The sequence below is a fragment of the Perna viridis genome, chromosome 15 (genome assembly GCF_037379345.1).
Source record: "Perna viridis isolate PV_CMFRI_1.1 ecotype Kerala chromosome 15, ASM3737934v1, whole genome shotgun sequence".
Classification (NCBI taxonomy): Eukaryota; Metazoa; Mollusca; class Bivalvia; order Mytilida; family Mytilidae; genus Perna; species Perna viridis.
In genome coordinates this window covers 2,465,468-2,486,506 of record NC_142459.1, presented here as the reverse complement: position 1 = coordinate 2,486,506, position 21,039 = coordinate 2,465,468, and the positions used below count along the sequence as shown (strand labels likewise).

The 21,039-nt window shown below is 40.1% G+C and overlaps 3 protein-coding genes across 3 annotated transcripts; all 3 read left to right on the top strand.

The window, feature by feature from the left end:
* The first annotated feature begins 10,231 nt into the window (after positions 1-10,231).
* On the top strand, positions 10,232-12,854 carry LOC148596503 (uncharacterized). Its single transcript, XM_088564279.1, has 2 exons — positions 10,232-10,783; positions 11,504-12,854. The coding sequence occupies exons 1-2, from the start codon at positions 10,232-10,234 to the stop codon at positions 12,305-12,307; spliced, it is 1,356 nt and encodes a 451-aa protein (XP_088420405.1). The 3' UTR covers positions 12,308-12,854.
* On the top strand, positions 12,678-13,604 carry LOC148596502 (uncharacterized). The gene has a single exon (XM_088564278.1). It carries the CDS (start codon positions 12,678-12,680, stop codon positions 13,602-13,604), a length of 927 nt encoding a protein of 308 aa, XP_088420404.1.
* A 5,725-nt stretch (positions 13,605-19,329) lies between these two features.
* On the top strand, positions 19,330-21,039 carry LOC148596501 (uncharacterized). The gene is made up of 2 exons (XM_088563983.1): positions 19,330-20,152; positions 20,573-21,039. The coding sequence occupies exons 1-2, from the start codon at positions 19,985-19,987 to the stop codon at positions 20,939-20,941; spliced, it is 537 nt and encodes a 178-aa protein (XP_088420109.1). The 5' UTR covers positions 19,330-19,984; the 3' UTR covers positions 20,942-21,039.

The window sequence follows — 21,039 nt, the reverse complement described above, 5'->3', positions numbered from 1 at the left end:
GGAAAATGATCACTCCCGCACAAGTCATCATGAACTCGCCATGTAAACTCTGAAAGTACGAGAGGATCACAAATGCTTAAATCAATAGAAGAATACGATCCATTGCCTGCATGAAGGAACGTTGAAGATCCGTCATTAAATATGCACAAAACTTCTTGCTGAAGGAGCTCCTCAACTTTTTTACCTTTATCATTCGTATTATTACTTCCCCATAAAGGATTATGAGCATTAAAGTCACCCAAAATAATAAATGGTTTGGGCAACTGCTTAACCAAATCAACTAATTTATTTCTGCACAAAATTGAATTTGGGGGAATGTAAATGGAACAAACGGTTATGGTTTTATCAAGGGATAACCGAACGGCCACTGCTTGTAGATCGGTAGTTAAAGGAACTGCACTATGTATTACTCTGTCCCTAATAAAAATGGTAGATCCACCAGCAGCTCGTTCATTTGCCTCAGCAAATGTACTATACATTGTATATCCTTTTACGGAAATTTGATCCGTTTCTTTTAAATGAGTCTCCTGGAGACATAATGCAACTGGTAAAATAGACTGAACAAGAAGAGTTAATTCCAAAATATTAGCCTTTAAACCTCGACAATTCCATTGAAGTAATTTGGCCATTTTTATGGGTGACGAATGGGGGATATTTTCTCTGACTTGGATCCGCGACCACGACTCGATGACCTTCTAGTACGAGTGCCACCATTAAGGTCAATTCGAATTGACTGAGCGCGCTGCTCCTTGTATTTTTTCATGGCAACAGGATCTGTTTGGTCAATCTGATCAAGGTCGGGACCCAGCCAGTTTTCACCTGGACAAAGTCCATGATCTGTTGTTTCCATGTCAGATTCGGAATCCGAGTCCGACACCACAGGCGACACAATCTGTCGCCTAGACTTGAATTTCTCCAAGTCCTCCACACGGAAATTCCCCAACTTTTTTGGGGGTTGGACATTCTTCTGTTGAGATTTGGAAGACGATGACTGTTGTGATGATGGAGATGATTTTGAAGATGATCCGGAATTTTGGGATGACTGAGTCTGGGAACATTGGTGAGATTTCTTAGCTCTGGCCTTTTTAATTTCCTCTAAACATTTTTTGGATGGTTTCATTATTTTGGTGGATACCTCAGTGGGCACCTTCTATTATTTCTCCTTCCACCGATAATCATCGCGGAGGGCCCGATTTAGGGCCCGGAGCAACGCGAGCGCCCGATGTTTTTAGTTTGTGTTTGAGCAGCTCTGCAGAGCTGCGAGTGTGGATTTGTTTGTTTACGCCGATTCAGGCGTTTTTCCTGAAAAAAAAACAATTTTTTTTTATAATTTATTATACATCAAGAACTAAAAAAAATTACATTTCAAACTAAATAAAATTCATATACAATCACAGTCACAATTCACAGTTCATCTCCAATCCTCTTCCCTAAATCCAGTAACATCCACCAAGTGAAATCTCCTTCTGAATGCCAAGTCCTCCGGAGGACAGTCATTACTAGTGATCAAAAATGTACCTTTCAATCTTAACCTTGTATTGTTCCCATGCTTCATTTCTACACATGCTGAATATCCATCTGTTAAACGTTGAATCAAAACTTGATGTTTATCAAAGTCCACGGCCCTGAACTCATCCCACAAAATATCCTTCTCTCCATTATACCCTTGAAAAGGGAAGTTACTGGTAGGGTTAAACATAAAGAATGGAATGGACGCTACGGCCATGACTGAACTCGTCTTAAATGTCCCTGGAGGTCCCCAGACATAAATACCTCGTTTAGATTTATCCTTACTGAGTTCAAGTATTCTGCAGGCCAGCCCTGGGTCATGGTATTCCATTGCAACTTCTTGATCCCTTGTACTATTCTCGGCCGTCCAATAGGCGCTGTGTTTGTTGATTGTGTCCTTTCTATAATTGACAGGTATCACATTGTAATGATAATTATCCAAATGCAAATATTCATTTACCTCTACTGTGTTTTGTTGCTTCCAATGTACATGAAACTTATCTAAATCTACATTCAGCACACATGGGTGCATATCTTCCTTAGTTACATACTTGATTGTTTTCCCAATATTTCTACAACATTGAACATTGACAACTTTCTTGATTAAATCCTTAATCTTCTGCTTAACATCCAAAAGCTTCATGTTAACCTTAGTTTTAACATACATGTGGTAATGGGGGCTTCCCCTCTTATCTAAACCCCATTCTTGTGCTAGGATGGCTTCAGCCATCCAATCTACTGACCTTAACTTCTTCCATACTGCATACTTGTTGTTATACCTATAACAACTCTTTCTGCTCTTCTTCATTGTGATAAAAAAATGCTTGCTTTTCCTTTCTTTCTTCTTTCCCTTATCATTCCTAACTACAGAGTTCTTACCTCGCTTCTTCCCTTTATCGCTCCTCTCCTTTCTCAACTTCCTAGGAGGAGCTTGCTGCAACACTTGCATCAAATCATTGCTCTGTGTCCTTTTCCTCTTCCTGGGAGAAGCGAACTCTGGGTTCCTCACTATTCTGCTAAATCCTTCCTCATCTATCTGTAGGATGTACTGGTCATCATCACTATCAAATATCTCCCGAGTGAGATCAATAACTTCACCACTCAACTGTGGCCCCCCTATGGGGGCCACAGTTGCCTCGTACAACTTTTCATCCTCATCTGAATCTTGAATTGCCATCAATTCATCATCACCCATCTGAGAGAACAAATCAGATACATCTGATTCTGGAACAACTATCCCTTCGCTTGAGGCTCCAGGAAGTTGCGAACCTTCTGACGAACAAGTCAGAACAATGCTCTCTTGATCATTAAAATCAATCTGACTTACTTCTTCAGCAGTGATTTGCCATTACAAATCTTCGATCATCGCCTTCACCTTTGATGATCCACTTCTTCAACAAATTTCTTCTATTTGCCATTTTCACTAACCTTTTTAAACCTTTGCCTTGCAATCGTGCGCAGTACCATTCCGTCTCGGCCTCCAAGGAGGAATGACTCCCTGGAGCCGAGCGAGGAGATTTATAGATCCATCCGGCCATTCAGCGTGCTTGTGATGTTGTGTATCCATGGCCACATCATAACAACTCGTCACAATCGAGTTGCGTCACACGCCAAATGTCACGTGCCCAACTGGCGTACGGGAAGTGGCACGTGACATTGGGTGGGCGCCAAACTGCGCGTGACTGTTTGGCGCCTATACCAACCATGGCCGGATGCTGCGCACGATTGCGGCGCCAAACGTCACGTGCTGTTAGGCGACCACCAAATGTCGCGTGACACGCTCCCGTACGCCAGTGGGCGCGTTACATTTGGCGGGTGACGTGACGAGAATTGTGGCGTGTTGTTGTGATGTTGCCATGGATACGCAACATTACAAGTGCGATGATTGGTCGGTGGATCTATAAATTGACGACGCGAGGCGGAAGGGAGTCATTCCGACGCGGAGGCCGAGACGGAAGTTTACTGAGCAAACGATTGCCCCCGCAGGTGCAAGAAGGTGAAATGCGCACAAATAGAGAATTTTTTGCAAGGAGGATTATCCAAGTGTTGGCGCGTCAGCACGTAGGGGCCTGCTTTCACCAACCAGCTACCCTTCATATTTATAGATCTAAATATATTGGTTGGCCCCCCTCCTTAGGGGGCCAACCATACACGGCCAATTATAATGGCAAAATGCACTCCATCAAAGTAGGTTGAGAAGCGCCCTACGGCGCTTCGAAACCATTATAAGTATTTGGTTGGCTCCCCACCAAACTATCACCAATTGTAATGACAGAATGCACTCCATCAAGATATTTTTTGGACCCCCCTTAAGGGGGTCCAAAAAAAGGGCGGGAAATACTATCTTGGTTAGGGTTAGGTTTGGGAGAGGGTTAGCTATCTTAACCACAAATAACACGGTTAATGTTAAAACAATTTATTCAGTCGCGAAGCGACCTTCCACGCACCATAAAAGTAGTATACAAACATAAATCAAATGATACAAATACACGCACATTTCTGTCTTTTGACCAAAAGTGGCTTGCTCCTGAGCACTTGTGCTGAGGAAGAGTTCCAGTCACATTTCCACAATCTGCTAAGAACGTATCTGGTACTTGGCGGGGAATCTTGATGAACCACCGAAGGTGGTAATCCGCCTCCTTTTCGCTCTTTACTTGCTCTCCTACCACAGTTAACTTATCCGATGTCCTTATCATATCCTGTGCCTTTAACATATCTTCGAAGTTGGAATATTTCATCGTTATTCCTTGATAGCTTCCTTCCATCCATGGCATCATCGTTGGTCTATAGCTTCCCCATGGGTTTGTGTGTCGGCCGGAGGCCCAGTTCCATCTTCTAAACATCGTGGATTCGTGATCTGCATCCGTTTCGAATTCTTGATCCAATAAATCGCTGTGTATATCGTGTATGAAATTGAGATATCCTACTCCCATCGGTATGATCTGTTTGTCCAAATGGTTGATGGCACAAGTGCCATCATTGTAGTGGTTCAGTGCCATGCTCTCTGCCTAACACTTTAAATTTGCAAACTTCCAGCTGAATTTATAAAACTTCTTGTAGTGGTATTTGAATAATTCTCCTACTCTAGGATCTTCTTCTGTTGTAGGCAGATAGTCCCCAGTGTGATCGAACAGTGTTGTATTCCTTATTCCATAGGGCTTATCCTTGGTGAACTCGCATTGGAAAGACTTTCTGACTGTGTGCTTGATTGTGACATATCGCATTCTATGCTGTCGGGCCAGTCTACCGCCTCTAGTAGCATACCGACCCTTAATTCCTTGTTTCCTGTGTAGATAACGCTTCCTGTTGGCAATGCGTCTTCGTCTGTTTCTACGACCAGCCGCACGTGCTGCCCACCTTCGGAGTCTCTTATAGCGTCTACGATTTCTATATCCTCCACGTCTACGCCTATAGGCCATACTTGAACGGTTACGAGATCTGTATTTACTGCTATATCTAGGTCTATGGTAATCGTAGTACGTGGCTCCCGTTTGTTCACTTCTAGCTTTCTTGCTGTTGTTCCTGACGTTTCCGCTATCTTGACCTCCTTTCCTCTTTCTAGAAGATCGAAGATTCGATTGCTGTGGAGTATCGGGTGGTGATCTTGCTCCCACTCGTTGAATGTGATCCTCAAGGCGTCGCTCTTTGGCCTTAGCGATACGATCGCGGAGCCTAGTGGAGACACTTGAACCCTTTTTATTAGAACCCTTTGCCGCTGCCTTAGCTGACTGGATTGCTCTTCCTCCTGTTTTGAGGTTGTCGCGGACTGCGTATGCTCTGTTATAATTTTCTAACGCTGGTACTATATAATTATACGCTTCGTATAATCCTAAGGCTGCTCCTCCAACTACTGCTGCCGCCGTGTTTACTTCTTAAAGATCCTCCAAAGCTGCAATTTCACACTCTGGACATGTTTGTTTGTTTGTTGGGGTTTAACGTCCGAGCAGCAATATTTCAGCTATATTCAGACAATGAACATGAAATGGATGATAAAATGAACATGAAATGAAAAAAAAGGATGAGTCACAAGGATAATAGGGTCGACAATTTTGATTGCCACTGGAAAAAGGGGGATGGGTAAGGTCGGGCAATTTAGCCTCCTGTGGCGGAGCGCAAAGGTTCCTACTCCTATCGAATACCACAGCAGGGTTCTTTAACGTGCGAGGAACGTGGCATCTTTCCCAACACGGCGCACCACTATGGTTTGCGGTCAGGTTTTCCGTATTATAGCCTGACAACCCCAGCATGTAACACGCCAGGGGTACCCCATTCCACCACCTGGGGCACACATCCCAGTTGCTCTGTGGGCAGAGCGCCTAGCCCCCGGCTAGGTTTCTGAGCACTATGTAGTCGCCTTTTACGACAAGCTTAGCGCTGCTGCAGGCCTATTCTTTTAACACCCGGACCTGCACGGTTGCCATCGAGCGCTTCCATATTCACAGCTGAAGCTCGAGCCATATTGTTAGCACTTAAATTGATTACTCAATCTAATCTGTCACAGTTTATTATTTGTTCTGACTCTTTGAGCTGTCTTTTGGCAATTAAAAATCACAAACTGAAAAACACTCTTATCTTACAAATTTTATATTTTATTCATCGACTTCGGGAGTTCGATATAGAGATTGTTTTTCTCTGGGTACCCAGTCATGTTGGTATTCAGTTGTAGACAGGGTTGCCAAGAAGGCATTAAATGAAATAATAAAGGACGTTAGTTTGCCATACACCGATTTTAAACATTTAATAAGGAAATATATTTTAAAGATGTGGCAGGACCGATGGGACGGTCTTGAACACAACAAACTCAATCCGGGTCGGGCAATCGCAAAGAGCAAGTGGTCATGACTAGATGCCGCATTGGACATTCTAGATTTACACATGGCCATTTGCTTGTTTGTGATCCTCCACCTGAGTGTATCCCATGTGATTGCCCTTTCTCTATCAAACATGTTCTTCTAGATTGTGTGGATTTTGCCAACACCAGGCAAAATTATTTTGACTGCGCCAATAAGTTTGATTTGTTCAAGACCGTTTCATCTAAAAACATTATCGATTTCTTGCGGGACATCGGTTTATTTAATAAAATCTAAATTAGATACCTTCCTCGATTTTTCAATATTTTAAATGTTTTATCGAAGTTATGTATCTATATGTATTTTATGTCTTAGGTTCACCTTTTATGTACCTTTTTATATGTAAATAGCTGCTTGTTTTAATTTCATTATTTTATGAAGAGACTTTGATCATGCTTTTAATATTTCCATTTCATTAAATGTTCTTGCCGTGATATGGCCCTAGTCGCCGAAACGGCATTAAAAGATAACAATCAATCAATCAATGCTGAATTCTTGGTACGCATCTTGAAACATTTTACTGCAGACAAGGCGAACTTTGTAATCGTAGATTACCTATGTTTAAACATGCAACCATGCAGTCTTGATACAATTATAGCAAGCTTTTGGTTCCTGGTAACTTAAATGGAATGGATATTATACTAGTGATTATATAAATGTAAATCGGTTAACAATCGAAGAATATTTGGAAATGCTACAATTCATATTTCCAACATTAGGTTTAACAATATTGTCGAAAAACAACAAAACCAATAAAAGAAACACGCTGCATTTACTACTAGATAAACAATCTCTAGTTATAGGTATTCAAAGTAAAGTCGGCGTAATAGCAGAACAATTTATAGCAAATGTCTAATTCGTTATTATAATCACACAGTGCTCGCATGACTATATAGTATCTTTTATAATGAAAAATAACTGATGCAAAATTATCTAGACAATATAATGCAGGTGATACTCATCAATATTATCAAAAAAGATCATGGCTTGCGTGGAAAAGCAAAACTTCCAACTTATCTCTGCGTCCATCTTTGGAGTTTTTCCGTTCTGTTGTAGTAGTCGTAACTTCCAAACAATCCTTATCTTTAAAGTGCCAACAACTTACATTTTTAAAGTGTGTTAATCAATTGTATGTTACAAAATACATTTCATAATAAGCACATAATGATTAGCAATTATCGTCTACGATAACTAGGAATAAATTAACATTAAGTATATTAAGACTAAATAGGAAGTAAATATTACCATTTGTCTATTACTATGACACTAAGCCAGATTAATTAATTACTGCTAATGACATTATAAAGCAATAATTTTCTTTAGTTAATGTTGGCTTATTTTTCATAAGAGTTACCTACAATTGATTTAAGGACTGTTAACACTTATAATTAATTCCGATCGTTTCATTTAACTGTTCTAAAAATCATTAACTAATATTCAAAGAAAACTTAACACAAATTATAATTAATAGCAGCATAATCGTTAGTATTTTTTCCTATATTGTCATCATATATAGTGTGCTTATTCCGTATTCGGTTATCTCCCTCTCCGTCATATACTTTGTTATTCGTTTGAACATCCGATACTTGTGCTTTTTTGTCACGATAAACATTTATGGTTCTATCAATCTTTTCACCACGTCATGACGCCATAGCGTAAGTTTTTCATACTTACCTTTTTATTCTTTCATGTAAAGTCGCCTTTGTAAATTTTCTTCCTTGTGTTTTCTCTACCTTTGAGAGCATTGATAGGTCACGTGTTACCCCTTTTTTTCTTACCGTCCTTCAATATTTTCCCCGTGTTTGATGATCACAAGCTTACCTGTATGAATTGTGATATTGTTTAGCATTATTAATTACCCCACACCCTCTCAATTATTTACCTAGGAAAGTCCCATCTTGTCGATTTTCTGAACGTCCTAGATATTGACCCGTCGACTTGTATTTTCTTAACTTATTGAATCACTGGGTGAATATGCGAATCGATTTTATGTGTTTTGCCGAATTTTAATTATTCAATCGTGACTTCACTTTGGACTATATAGCAACTATATATTGTATACTACATATGTATTAATTTCATATTGTTCACATTACCATAATCAATCACTGTATGCAGAGTGCGAATAGGAAATTTGTATTTCGGTGTACATGAGGATTTTTCTTATTTTTTTAGTTTTATATGCTTATCATCTCATGAATACCATCCATATGTCTGGATAAGTTTACTTAGAACTGTTAATTTTGGTATTTTCAGTTTTTCACCCTCTCTGGAGGTATGTTTAGCAGCAAAGTAAAGAATTTGATCTGATAGATGTTTTAGTCTTTCTTGCCCCGCTACAGTGAAAAAGCTTCACAGTCATGGAATCCAGGGAACTTTCTAGAGAGATCATTGACTCAACATGCATATGAAATCTTTAGTTTGTTTGTTTGTTTGTTGCGGTTTAACGTCCGAGCAGCAATATTTCAGCTATATTCAGACGATGAACATGAAATAGATGATAAAATGAACATGAAATGAAAAAAAAGGATGGGACACAAGGACAATAGAGTCGACAAACTTCGATTGCCACTGGAAAAGGGGGGATGGGTAAGGTCGGGCAATTTAGCCTTCTGTGGCGGAGCGCAAAGGTTCCTACTCCTATCGAATACCACAGTGGGGTTCTTTAACGTGCGAGGAAAGTGGCATTCTTCCCAACACGGTGCACCACTATGGTTTGCGGTCAGGTTTTCCGTATTATAGCCTGACAACCCCAGCATGTAACATGCCAGGGGTATCCCATTCCACCACCTGGGGCACACATCGCAGTTGCTCTGTGGGCAGAAATGTGACAATGTAAGACAGTACGAACGATCCTTTGTGCAAATACAAAATGATATTAATGGACTTATTCCGGCTCTAAGTAATGCTTCAGATTCAGACATTGAAAAGATATCTGAGTACATTCGCTGTAATCTTAACGAATATGGAAAGCTAACCAGTCAGTACGTAGATTTTCTAATAACTCTGGAACTTATGAAGGTGCACAGTTAAGGAATTCACATATGATGGCCTGTGAATCACTAAGAGCTACTGTATCTTCCGCTTTATGACCGAAACCTGATTCTAGAGTTTCACATGATACACCGTCTCGATCGGAAAGTCATAGATCTAGTGCCTCATCTACAAGGTCAACGGTTCTTAAGAAAAAGGCCCAACTAGAGGCTACAAAAACCAAGACCAAATACGCGAAACAGCAGTTGGAGCTAATGAGAAAAAAACTAGCAATACAAGCAGAAATAGATCTCATGGAAATTAAGAAAGAGGCAGAAACTCTAGAAGCCGAAATCCGTGTGATGGAGAGCGATACTCTTCTGGATAATGATGTTGACTCCGAGCTTTCAAGTGTACGCAGACAGAGAACATCTGAATATGTTCAGAAACATTCATCTTCAAATTCATCCGAGATACTCGATACTAAAATCATTAATGATACTCAGTTACAATCAGAATTTCCGACACAAGGAAATCCGAGTCAGGTTCACGATCAGTCGACAACGTCTACTACAACAGTTAACTTTCAGACAACTCCTCTACCTCAATCATGTGTGCGTTTTCAATTGCCTACTGAATTACCACATTTAAATAGCATTTCACAACAACAGTCTACAACTCAGGTGAATTTGCCAGCTCATGAGCAACATAGTACTAGTAGTCCTCAACAATGGCCTACGACACAGGCAAATTTGTCAACTCATGTGCAGACTAGTGTTTCTCAACAACCGCATGTGCCAGCTCAGATCCCTCACGGATTTTCACAACTTCCTCAGCCTCCATGACCACAGTCGATACCGCCTTCTTTTCTGCATCAAGGATATTCAGGGCATCCACATATGATATCACGCCCAACCGCTCCTAATTTATTTCAAGTGCAATTGTGTGACATTATGACTAGAATGATAGCTCGTAAGGACGTTATTTTATCAAGACTCGTAAAATTTAATGATAGTCCTGTGCGTTTCTTATCTTGGAAACAGACATTCTTAGCAGTGACACGAGAGTTAGGTGTCACGCCTGCGGAGGAACTCGATTTACTTATTCGTTGGCTCGGTCCTGAGTCATCACTTCAGGCACAAAGTGTTAAAGTTGCGTGTGCATTCCATTCTCCTAGTGGACTAAAACAGATTTGGTCACGTCTTGACAGTCGTTATGGAAGCCCAGAAGTTATCGAGGATTGCCTCAGGAAAAAACTTGATAAATTTCCGAAAATGTCAGCTTCTAACTGTGATTACAAACGCTTGTTCGAGTTGTACGATATATTATGCGAGTTTCAATGCACCAAAAACAATGCTCAGTCTAGTCAGGTGTTAGCTTACCTCGACTCTTCCTCCGGTGTGAATCCTATCGTTTTACGTTTGCCTCCAAAACTGCAAGATTTTGTTTTTGTTTGTTTGTTGGGGTTTAACGTCCGAGCAGCAATATTTCAGCTATATTCAGACGATGAACATGAAATGAAAAAAAAAGGATGGGACACAAGGACAATAGGGTCGACAAATTTTGATTGCCACTAAAAAAGGGGGGATGGGTAAGGTCGGGCAATTTAGCCTCCTGTGGCGGAGCGCAAAGGTTCCTACTCCTATCGAATACCACAGCAGGGTTCTTTAACGTGCGAGGAACGTGGCATCTTTCCCAACACGGTGCACCACTATGGTTTGTGGTCAGGTTTTCCGTATTATAGCCTGACAACCCCAGCATGTAACATGCCAGGGGTACCCCATTCCACCACCTGGGGCACACATCCCAGTTGCTCTGTGGGCAGAGCGCCTTGCCTCCGGCTAGGTTTCTGAGCACTATTTAGTCGCCTTATACGACAAGCTTAGCGCTGCTGCAGGCCTATTCTTTTAACACCCGGACCTGCACGGGGCCAAAACTGCAAGATAGTTGCTCATCTAAGGCTAGCAAGTACAAGAGAGAGTATGGCTGTTTCCGCCGTTTGATTTTTTCGTAGATTTCATACATGAAATGGCTAATTTTTACACCGATCCTAGTTTTCAATACGGGAATACCAACACTAAGGTATCAGTAAACACTTCAGCGTCAACATCCGGTAGAATATCTGCACACATGGCAGACATAGACGAGACTATTAAAAACACGTGTGTCCGATACATCAAACAAATCACGAACTGAAGAACTGTAGAGCATTTCGCGAGAAGCCTATCAGTGAAAGGAAAGACTTATTGAAAAAGTTCAAACTCTGCTTTAGGTGTTGTGGCTCAAAACCGCATCAGTCGAAAAATTGCGTCGAGACTTTTCAGTGTAAATTATGTCGGTCTAAGGAGCACCCTACAGCTCTACATGTTGAACAATCGAGTACAAATTTGTCAGAATTTGAACCCCGGAAAACTGACAGTCGTCATGGAGGGGAGTTCCCGAGAGTAGCTCCATCCTGTACAAAGGTATGTGGAAACTCTGAAATAACTAGTACATCTTGCGCAAAGATACTTCCGGTTCACATCTATCCACTGAATCAAAGAGGTGCGGCTAGGAAAGTGTACGCTTTAATTGACGACCAGAGTTGTCACACGTTAGCCACACTCGAACTACTGGACTCATTTGCTAGTGATTGTGAAATAATATCATATTCCTTATCTACATGTTCAGGGAAAATATCTACAGTCGGTAGAAAAGTTAGAAACTACTGTGTTGAATCTATTACTTGTGATACTCAGATTATCATCCCTTCGATAATAGAATGCTCAGACATACCGAACAATCGTGATGAAATTCCGTCCCCGAGTGTGATTGATAACTTATCCCACCTAAGAGACCTATCAAGACAAATTTGTGATATTGACACTAACATCCATATTGAGTTATTGATTGGTAGGGATATAGCAGTTGCACATCATGTTTTAGATCCGCGCCTAGGCAACGACGAAGAACCGTACGCCCAGAAACTCCCTTAAGGATGGGTAATCGTAGGAGAGTCTTGTTTGGGACAAACTCATAGAAACGACGTCATTTCGGTGAACAAGCCCTGCTTGTTGTCTAGTGGCCGTGCCACTCACATGATACCATGCGAGAATCAGTTCTCCCTGAAAGAGGATAATATTTTTAAGTTTGATGAAACTTTGGGCCCATCGATCGAAGACGGTTTATTTCTTCAGTTAATGGATAAAAATGTTACGAAAGACAATAATGGAAACTGGCAGGCTCCGCTTCCTTTCCGTCAAGGAAGACCTACGTTGCCGAGCAATAGATGTCAAGCACTCAAGCGACTTGAAATTTTAGATCATAGCAACGAAGAAAGCTCACGTTTTAGACTTTATGGGCAAGATGTTATTACTCGGTCATGCCGAGAAAACACCAGTTATTCCTGCTGTTAATGAACGATGGTACTTGCCGTTCTTCGGCGTTTACAACTCTAAAAAGCCAGGAAAGATTCGCATCGTCTTTGATTCTTCAGCGCAATATGCCGGTACTTCATTGAACGACACGTTGTTAAAGTGTCCTGACTTGACCAATTCTCTGCTTGGCGTGTTACTCGGATTCCGACTGGAAGAAGTAGCCTTTATGGCAGACGTAGAACACATGTTCTGTAATTTCAAGGTCAGTGACTCAGAAAGAGACTTTTTGCGCTTTGTTTGGCATGACAATAATGATCTAAACTGTCCGATTATTGACTACAGAATGACCGTCCATGTTTTTGGAAATTCGCCCTCTCCAGCAGTCGCCACATATTGCCTTCGAAAGTCTGTAGAGGAAGCTGATAAGGATGTTCAGGATTTCGTTTGTCGAAATTTCTATGTGGACGATGGCCTAAAATCGTGCTCAGACACTAATTATGCAGTTGATCTGCTCAAGCGTTCTCAAAGTGCACTTACTACAGGCGGAAATCTCCGTCTTCACAAGATTGTCTCCAACAGCGAAGTTGTTATACAGAGTTTTCCGTCAAATGACTTATCTTCTGATCTCAAGGACTTGGACCTTGGCTCAGAGATACCTCCGGTACAACGCAGTCTCGGAATTTCTTGGGACATATCAAGTGATACGTTTGTGTTCAAAGTTTCCAAAGAACCAAAACCGTTTACTCGACGAGGTGCGTTATCGGTCATTAACAGCGTTTTCGACCCTATTGGATTTGTCGCTCCTGTGACGATCTGCGGAAAACTGCTGCTTCGTGAAATGATGTATACAAAGTCTGGGATGAGGAATTACCACTCACATTACGTCGAAGGTGGGAACAATGGGTATCGTCTTTGATTGAACTTGAGCAACTTCAAATTTCTAGAATGGACTGTGGCATTTCCTACTCTGCGGCTACACGACGAGAAATCCACATATTCAGCGATGCAACTAAAGATGCGATCGCATCAGTAGCTTACTTGAAATTAATCCTGGACAATCATGTCGATGTGTCGTTTCTGATGGGAAAAGCAGAAGTTGCTCCTACACATGGGCACACAATACCCCGTCTCGAGCTGTGTGCAGCTGTTCTGTCAGTGGAAATTTCAGACATTTTGAAACAGGAACTAGAAATAGATTCATGCGATATGTACTTTTATTCTGATAGCCAAGTTGTGTTGGGCAATATAAACAATGTAACCCGTAGATTCTATGTCTACGTAAGTAACAGAGTAAACCGCATCAGGGCAGCTAGCTCACCAAAACAGTGGTTCTACGTGCCCACAGATCAGAACCCGGCAGATATAGCTACTAGACATTTGAACCCATCCGAATTACAGGATTCAACCTACATTAGTGGTCCGTCCTTTTTTCTTGAAACCTCTGAATCTGATCATCAGGACTATCCGTTAATCCAACCAAACTGTGATAATGAAGTCCGTCCTCAAGTGACCTCAAATAAAACTAGTGTTCAGAAAGTTGGGAACTTGTCAGACCGCTTTGTACGCTTTTCATCATGGAATAGTTTATTTAGGGCACTACTGGTCATAAAGGCCCCGTGCAGGTCCGGGTGTTAAAAGAATAGGCCTGCCGCAGCGCTAAGCTTGTCGTAAAAGGCGACTAAATAGTGCTCAGAAACCTAACCGGGGGCTAGGCGCTCTGCCCACAGAGCCACTGGGATGTGTGCCCCAGGTGGTGGAATGGGGTACCCCTGGCATGTTATATGCTGGGGTTGTCAGGCTATAATACGGAAAACCTGACCGCAAACCATAGTGGTGCACCGTGTTGGGAAAGATGCCACGTTCCTCGCACGTTAAAGAACCCTGCTGTGGTATTCGATAGGAGTAGGAACCTTTGCGCTCCGCCACAGGAGGCTAAATTACCCGACCTTACCCATCCCCCCTTTTTCTAGTGGCAATCAAAATTTGTCGACCCTATTATCCTTGTGACCCATCCCTTTTTTTATCATTTTATGTTCATTTTATCATCCATTTCATGTTCATTGTCTGAATATAGCTGAAATATTGCTCCTCGGACGTTAAACCCCAACAAACAAACAAACTGGTCATAAAGTCATATGTCAGGAGATATCGAAAGGCAAGTAAACCGTCTCGTCAAGAGGTAGAACGGTTTATTATCCGATCTGTACAGGAAAATGTTTTCAACGACGAACTTACCTGTGCTTCGTTAGGACAGAAATTCCCTTTGAAATCTGATATCTTACCTTTGTCACCTGTTTTGGATCAGCATAATGTTCTTCGTGTTGGTGGTCGGTTAAGACATTCAAAGGATTGGAACGCAACCTTGCAACCTATCATAATACCGAAGAAACATCACATAGCGACATTGTTAGTACGGCATTATCATGATGTAGTAATTCACCAAGGTAGACATTTCACCGTTTGTTTGTTTGTTGGGGTTTAACGTCCGAGCAGCAATATTTCAGCTATATTCAGACAATGAACATGAAATGGATGATAAAATGAACATGAAATGAAAAAAAAGGGATGGGTCACAAGGATAATAGGGTCGACAAATTTTGATTGCCACTGGAAAAAGGGGGATGGGTAAGGTCGAGCAATTTAGCCTCCTGTGGCGGAGCGCAAAGGTTCCTACTCCTATCGAATACCACAGTGGGGTTCTTTAACGTGCGAGGAACGTGGCATCTTTCCCAACACGGTGCACCACTATGGTTTGTGGTCAGGTTTTCCGTATTATAGCCTGACAACCCCAGCATGTAACACGCCAGGAGTACCCCATTCCACCACCTGGGGCACACATCCCAGTTGCTCTGTGGGCAGAGCGCCTAGCCCCCGGCTAGGTTTCTGAGCACTATTTAGTCGCCTTTTACGACAAGATTAGCGCTGCTGCAGACCTATTCTTTTAACACCCGAACCTGCACGGGGCTGTCCGTTTACATAATAAATTATCTATTCTTTCCTTTGGCACTTTACATTGAAACTTTTACTATATGTTGGGCAAATTTTGTAATAAGGATTAATTTTTAAAAAGCTTTCCTACCAACTCTTTTGTCTGAAACCTTTGAAATATTGGCAGTTATATCTAAGTCAGGATATATGATGTAATTAAGTTGATTGTTTCATACACCTCAGGGTAAATAGCTGATTGCTTATGTTTGACATTTTAATCCTAAAAAGCCAAAACAAAAACAAAAATAAAAAAAACATGTATGAAACGTCCTACATTATTGGTCAAGATTTTTGATTGACAACTGACCATTTTCCAAAATTTGTAAAAGATTTGATTTTATTGGTTAATAAATTTTAATTGCTAATCCTGTATAAATAACGATGTTCGCTCGATGCCGCATCATCTGTATGTTTTCAATTTATTAAATTTCATTTTTTTTTATCTTATATCGGAAATCGAAAGACTTACTTTATATAATTAAAGGGAGTTAATTCATGAAGCTTTTTCAGGGACAAAATTGTCAAATGTATTGATGGTAAAATTTTACCCAAAACAAAGACATGGCAAATGCTGTAAGGCGTAACTTGAAAATATGTTTTAAGAATGATTAGCTTTCCCTTTCATATTTATACCATTTTCTTTCGATTCATTTCCGATCCCTTGATTGTGTCCCCACGTAGGCCTTGTACATGTAAATAGATGTTTTCCGATTTTTGGAGTAAAAATTTTAGTTTTTAATGACAAAATGTCTCTTCTGAATTAAGTTTTAATACGTTGCATCTGTCTCTTCCCAGATCACACGTTTTCTCATTGAAAGAATTGAATTTGTATGTTTTTCTCTTTTTCGAATATTATGATACATTGTAGGTATGTGTTTTATTTTCTCTATTGATTATTCGCATGTGTAAAGAGTGTTTATCTTATTTTAATTCAATTAAGTTCCTATGCATATATTTCATTATGACAGTGTTCTTTTGTCTTTAGGAAAACAATAATTCAATAATTTTATGCTCGAACATAAGTTCTATCAGTACATGAGACAATTTATAATTCAGTGACACTTTTCATTACATGTTATTTTATATTATATCGATTAGTTATTTACTGGTATGAATTGTTTTTATCTGTTTAATCCGTTTATATTGATCATCTGTATGTGTGCATCGAGGAACAAATTAAATTATTAAAACTTTATTTTAGTTTTAATATTAATATATTTCAGCCCACAACCCAAAGACGTTAGAGTCATTTCTGTTGTGTGGTCTCATTCATAGAAAGACACTACCGAGCATCCCCTACTGCTATCTACCCAACAAAGCAGTATAAAAAGTGGCGGAGAAACAAAAGATCCTTACAATGATAGTGTGCAACTTATGGTATTAACCAGAGCTCAGACCAGAGAAGATATAAACATGATTGGAGGAGCTCCTTCGACATTTGTGGCTCCAGTCCAACCAGTCAACAATGTAAGCTTAAATACAATTCAATCCATCCCTAAATTTGATGGAAAAAGACATTCTGTCATTCAGTGGTTCAAAAATCTGATGCTATACATTTCTTTCTTGCACTGGACTGAACCGCAAATCCTAGAGGCTTTCCCCCTGTTCCTCGAAGATCAAGTAGCAGAGTGGTATGAACGCGTCAAAAATTCAATCCACACCTTAGAGGATCTAAAGAGCAAACTTTTGCTAGATTCACCCCTCCAGTCCTTAATGTGGAATTAATGGACATATGGCAAGGACATTCTGAAACGGTAGATGACTATATACATCGAATTACAAAAATTTGTGGGGAGGCACAACTTCCAGAAAAAAGCATCCTAACAAAAGCCATAAAAGGACTCAAACCTGCCATTGGAAAAATAGTAATTCCACAAGACCCATCTGACATTGAAGAACTACGAAAACAAGCACAGTTGGCTCAAACCACCTTGTTAGTCAACAACTCAAACAATGAGGATCTTTCAACACAAGTTAATTTGCTGACTCAACATATAGACAAAAAATTCGAACAATTGACATTGGATACCAAAATAACAGCGGTACATTCTGAACAACCCAGAAATTCGAGGAATTTTGTGCAGCAAAGATTTTGTGTTGTTGGGGTTTAACGTCCGAGCAGCAATATTTCAGCTATATTCAGACGATGAACATGAAATGGATGATAAAATGAACATGAAATGAAAAAAAAAGGATGGGTCACAAGGATAAGTGTCGACAAATTTTGATTGCCATTGGAAAAAGGGTGGGGGTGGGTAAGGTTGGGTAATTTAGCCTCCTGTGGCGGAGCGCAAAGGTTCCTACTCCTATCGAATACCATAGCAGGGTTCTTCAACGTGCGAGGAACGTGACATCTTTCCCAACACGGTGCACCACTATGGTTTGCGGTCAGGTTTTCCGTATTATAGCCTGACAACCCCAGCATGCAACACGCCAGGGGTACCCCATTCCAGTAGATGCTCATTCCCAGTCTCAATACATCCCTCAAATTCAGCAAACCCCATTGCCTGTTAGACCACAAACTCAGCAAGCAGTTCAGCCAAATAATAATAAAAGAGTACAAAATGACAAAGTCCAATATACTCAGTCATATCCTTTTAATAAAGCTTTAAGAGGTAGACTTAAACATGGTAGAAGAGAAATACAAGTCGAATGGCTTGATGGTTCGAGATCATGGATCTCGGATGATAATTTTGATGAAAATTCTCTTCAATATATAAATAGCAGGTTCACTAAAAGTGGTAAAATAAGAAGGTCATGTTTTAAACATAAGAAGAAATAAATAGTATATAAAAACAATGTATGAAAAATCATACATCATAAAATATAAGTATTAGTAAAACTGTATTGAACAAATATATTTATAATATTATAAAATGAATGAATAAGCTAGTTTGAATCCTTGAACCAGAGTAGTTGATCTTTGTTTGGGTTTAACGTCCGAGCAGCAATATTTCAGCTATATTCAGACAATGAACATGAAATGGATGATAAAATGAACATGAAATGATAAAAAAAAAGGATGGGTCACAAGGACAACAGGGTCGACAAATTTTGATTGCCACTAGAAAAAGGGGGATGGGAAAGTTCGGGCAATTTAGCCTCCTGTGGCGGAGCGCAAAGGATCCTACTCCTATCGAATACCACAGCAGGGTTCTTTAACGTGCGAGGAACGTGGCATCTTTCCCAACACGGTGCACCACTATGGTTTGCGGTCAGGTTTTCCGTATTATAGCCTGACAACCCCAGCATGTAACACGCCAGGGGTACCCCATTCCACCACCTGGGGCACACATCCCAGTTGCTCTATGGGCAGAGCGCCTAGCCCCCGGCTAGGTTTCTGAGCACTATTTAGTCGCCTTTTACGACAAGCTTAGCGCTGCTGCAGGCCTATTCTTTTAACACCCGGTCCTGCACGGGGCTGCTACTAAACTAATGAATCTACCTAACTTCTTTGCTATTACTAATAGAAATGATTATTTTGCTAGTTTTACAACAAGTTGTTAGTGTAAAATCTCAAACTGTTCCATCCTTTATTTACAATGAACATGTAACAAAACTCAATTCTGCGCAAACTACTAGTAACCTTATGACTTATATTACAAATGAATTTTCATGGCTTCATGCTTCAGTGTTGCTTAGCATAGTTGTTTTAATTGTACTTTTGTCATTTGCATCTACAAAAGTAAAAAGAAGCAAGGAACTAGTTTAGCTATAGACATTACTTGTGGTGGCCAATGTGTCATTATCCCCATACTTTCATTATCTCTGTGTCCATCATATTGGGATATTGATACACCCACTATAAATCGTATCAGTATCACTTCATTCCCAACTTGTAAATTGATTGCTAGTTGGACAAACTTTACTGTTCGAAATAAGTTAACATTGCAAACTATATCTGTACCAACATGTATTACTATTGACTTTGTGTCTTGGTTCAATTTGTGTAAAATTTTACGTCAACCATTTTGTGCTTACGTTATGATTATCCACAATGGTTACAGTACTTTGTTACAAGGTCAAGGTGAAATTACACCTAAATCAAACTCTTTATATCCTCAATTGTAAGTTATACAGACATTGCTTGTTTTAGTACTATTTGTACTCATTTAAGTTACTATCAGATCCACAGTACTCTACCTACCTGACATTATGAACAATTATATTGAAAATGTAAATTTATTTACTGTATGATTCTTGTATATTAAGTTATATTTATAGCATAGTATTCCGAGTTAGACAAATAAACTTTCGAACGCGCAGGGTGAGAAGTTTATTAGGCTAACGAGGAAGGCGTTGCTATAAATGATTTGTAACATGAATGACACGCCCATGACAGTCCGTGCAGAAAAAAATAACGTTTGGCGGGAAAATCTAATAACCCACACAGTAGGCAGTATGGCAGACGCATTCTCTCTACCAGATTGGCTTGACATTGAAAATGTAGAAAGCGATGATTTGGTTCTCTCTCAGGTGTGTATTTTTTAATTGAATTAGACTGATTTACGCTAATTGTCTTTTTGAAGGCTTTTAAACACAACTATTCGGCGCATGGATCCCCTTTTTTGGCCCAAATGTAAAAAAAATCTATTTATTTTTCCATATTTACAATTTTCTACAATATGTAGGCATATAACAAGTCTCAAAACTCCATAACCAGTCGATTACAATACCTTTTCTAGTATCCACACGATCTGCAAGTGAAAAGATTTTATTGTTTTACCTTGGGACCCAAAAAGGGGGGGGGTCCATGCCCAAAATACCTGTGCTTTTGATCGGAAATCGGTAAAATTTTTCTCCGATGTGATGTCATTTATATGCCCTATATTGGCCCTTAATTTTTGGAAATATAGATATTTCATGTTTTTAAAATGATTGTTTACTGTTTTGCAGGTTCTTCAAGATGTCGAGGAAGATATATCATTAGCAGATGCGTCGGCAACAATAGAGGAGAATATTAGATTGTCGCAAATTCATCAAAATATTGAACCATTTTATGACATGAGTGTTTCGCAAGCTGTGGATTATTACCACTTGGGCACGTTTGGGCTTGGAGATTTCTTACTAACGGACTTCAAAGATGAGAATGTCGAACCGGAGCGTTTCATCGCACCCGTTTCAGATGAGGATATAGAAAAGCTGATATCGTCTCAAACGAACGCAAACACCAAAAAGAACACAAAGTGGTCTATTGGTGTTTTTAATGAATGGAGAATCGCAAGATCTATGTTTGTTTGTTGGGGTTTAACGTCCGAGCAGTAATATTTCAGCTATATTCAGACAATGAACATGAAATGGATGATAAAATGAACATGAAATGAAAAAAAAGGATGGGTCACAAGGATAATAGGGTGGACAAA

Bases quoted from the DNA above. Each gene is read 5' to 3' on its own strand.
- LOC148596503 (XM_088564279.1), top strand. From the start codon at position 10,232: ATGATATCACGCCCAACCGCTCCTAATTTATTTCAAGTGCAATTGTGT. The intron at 10,784-11,503 runs GTTTGTTTGTTG...CACGTGTGTCCG, and splicing joins AACTGCAAGATTTTGTTTTT to ATACATCAAACAAATCACGA.
- LOC148596502 (XM_088564278.1), top strand. From the start codon at position 12,678: ATGTTATTACTCGGTCATGCCGAGAAAACACCAGTTATTCCTGCTGTT.
- LOC148596501 (XM_088563983.1), top strand. From the start codon at position 19,985: ATGATTTGTAACATGAATGACACGCCCATGACAGTCCGTGCAGAAAAA. The intron at 20,153-20,572 runs GTGTGTATTTTT...ACTGTTTTGCAG, and splicing joins ATGATTTGGTTCTCTCTCAG to GTTCTTCAAGATGTCGAGGA.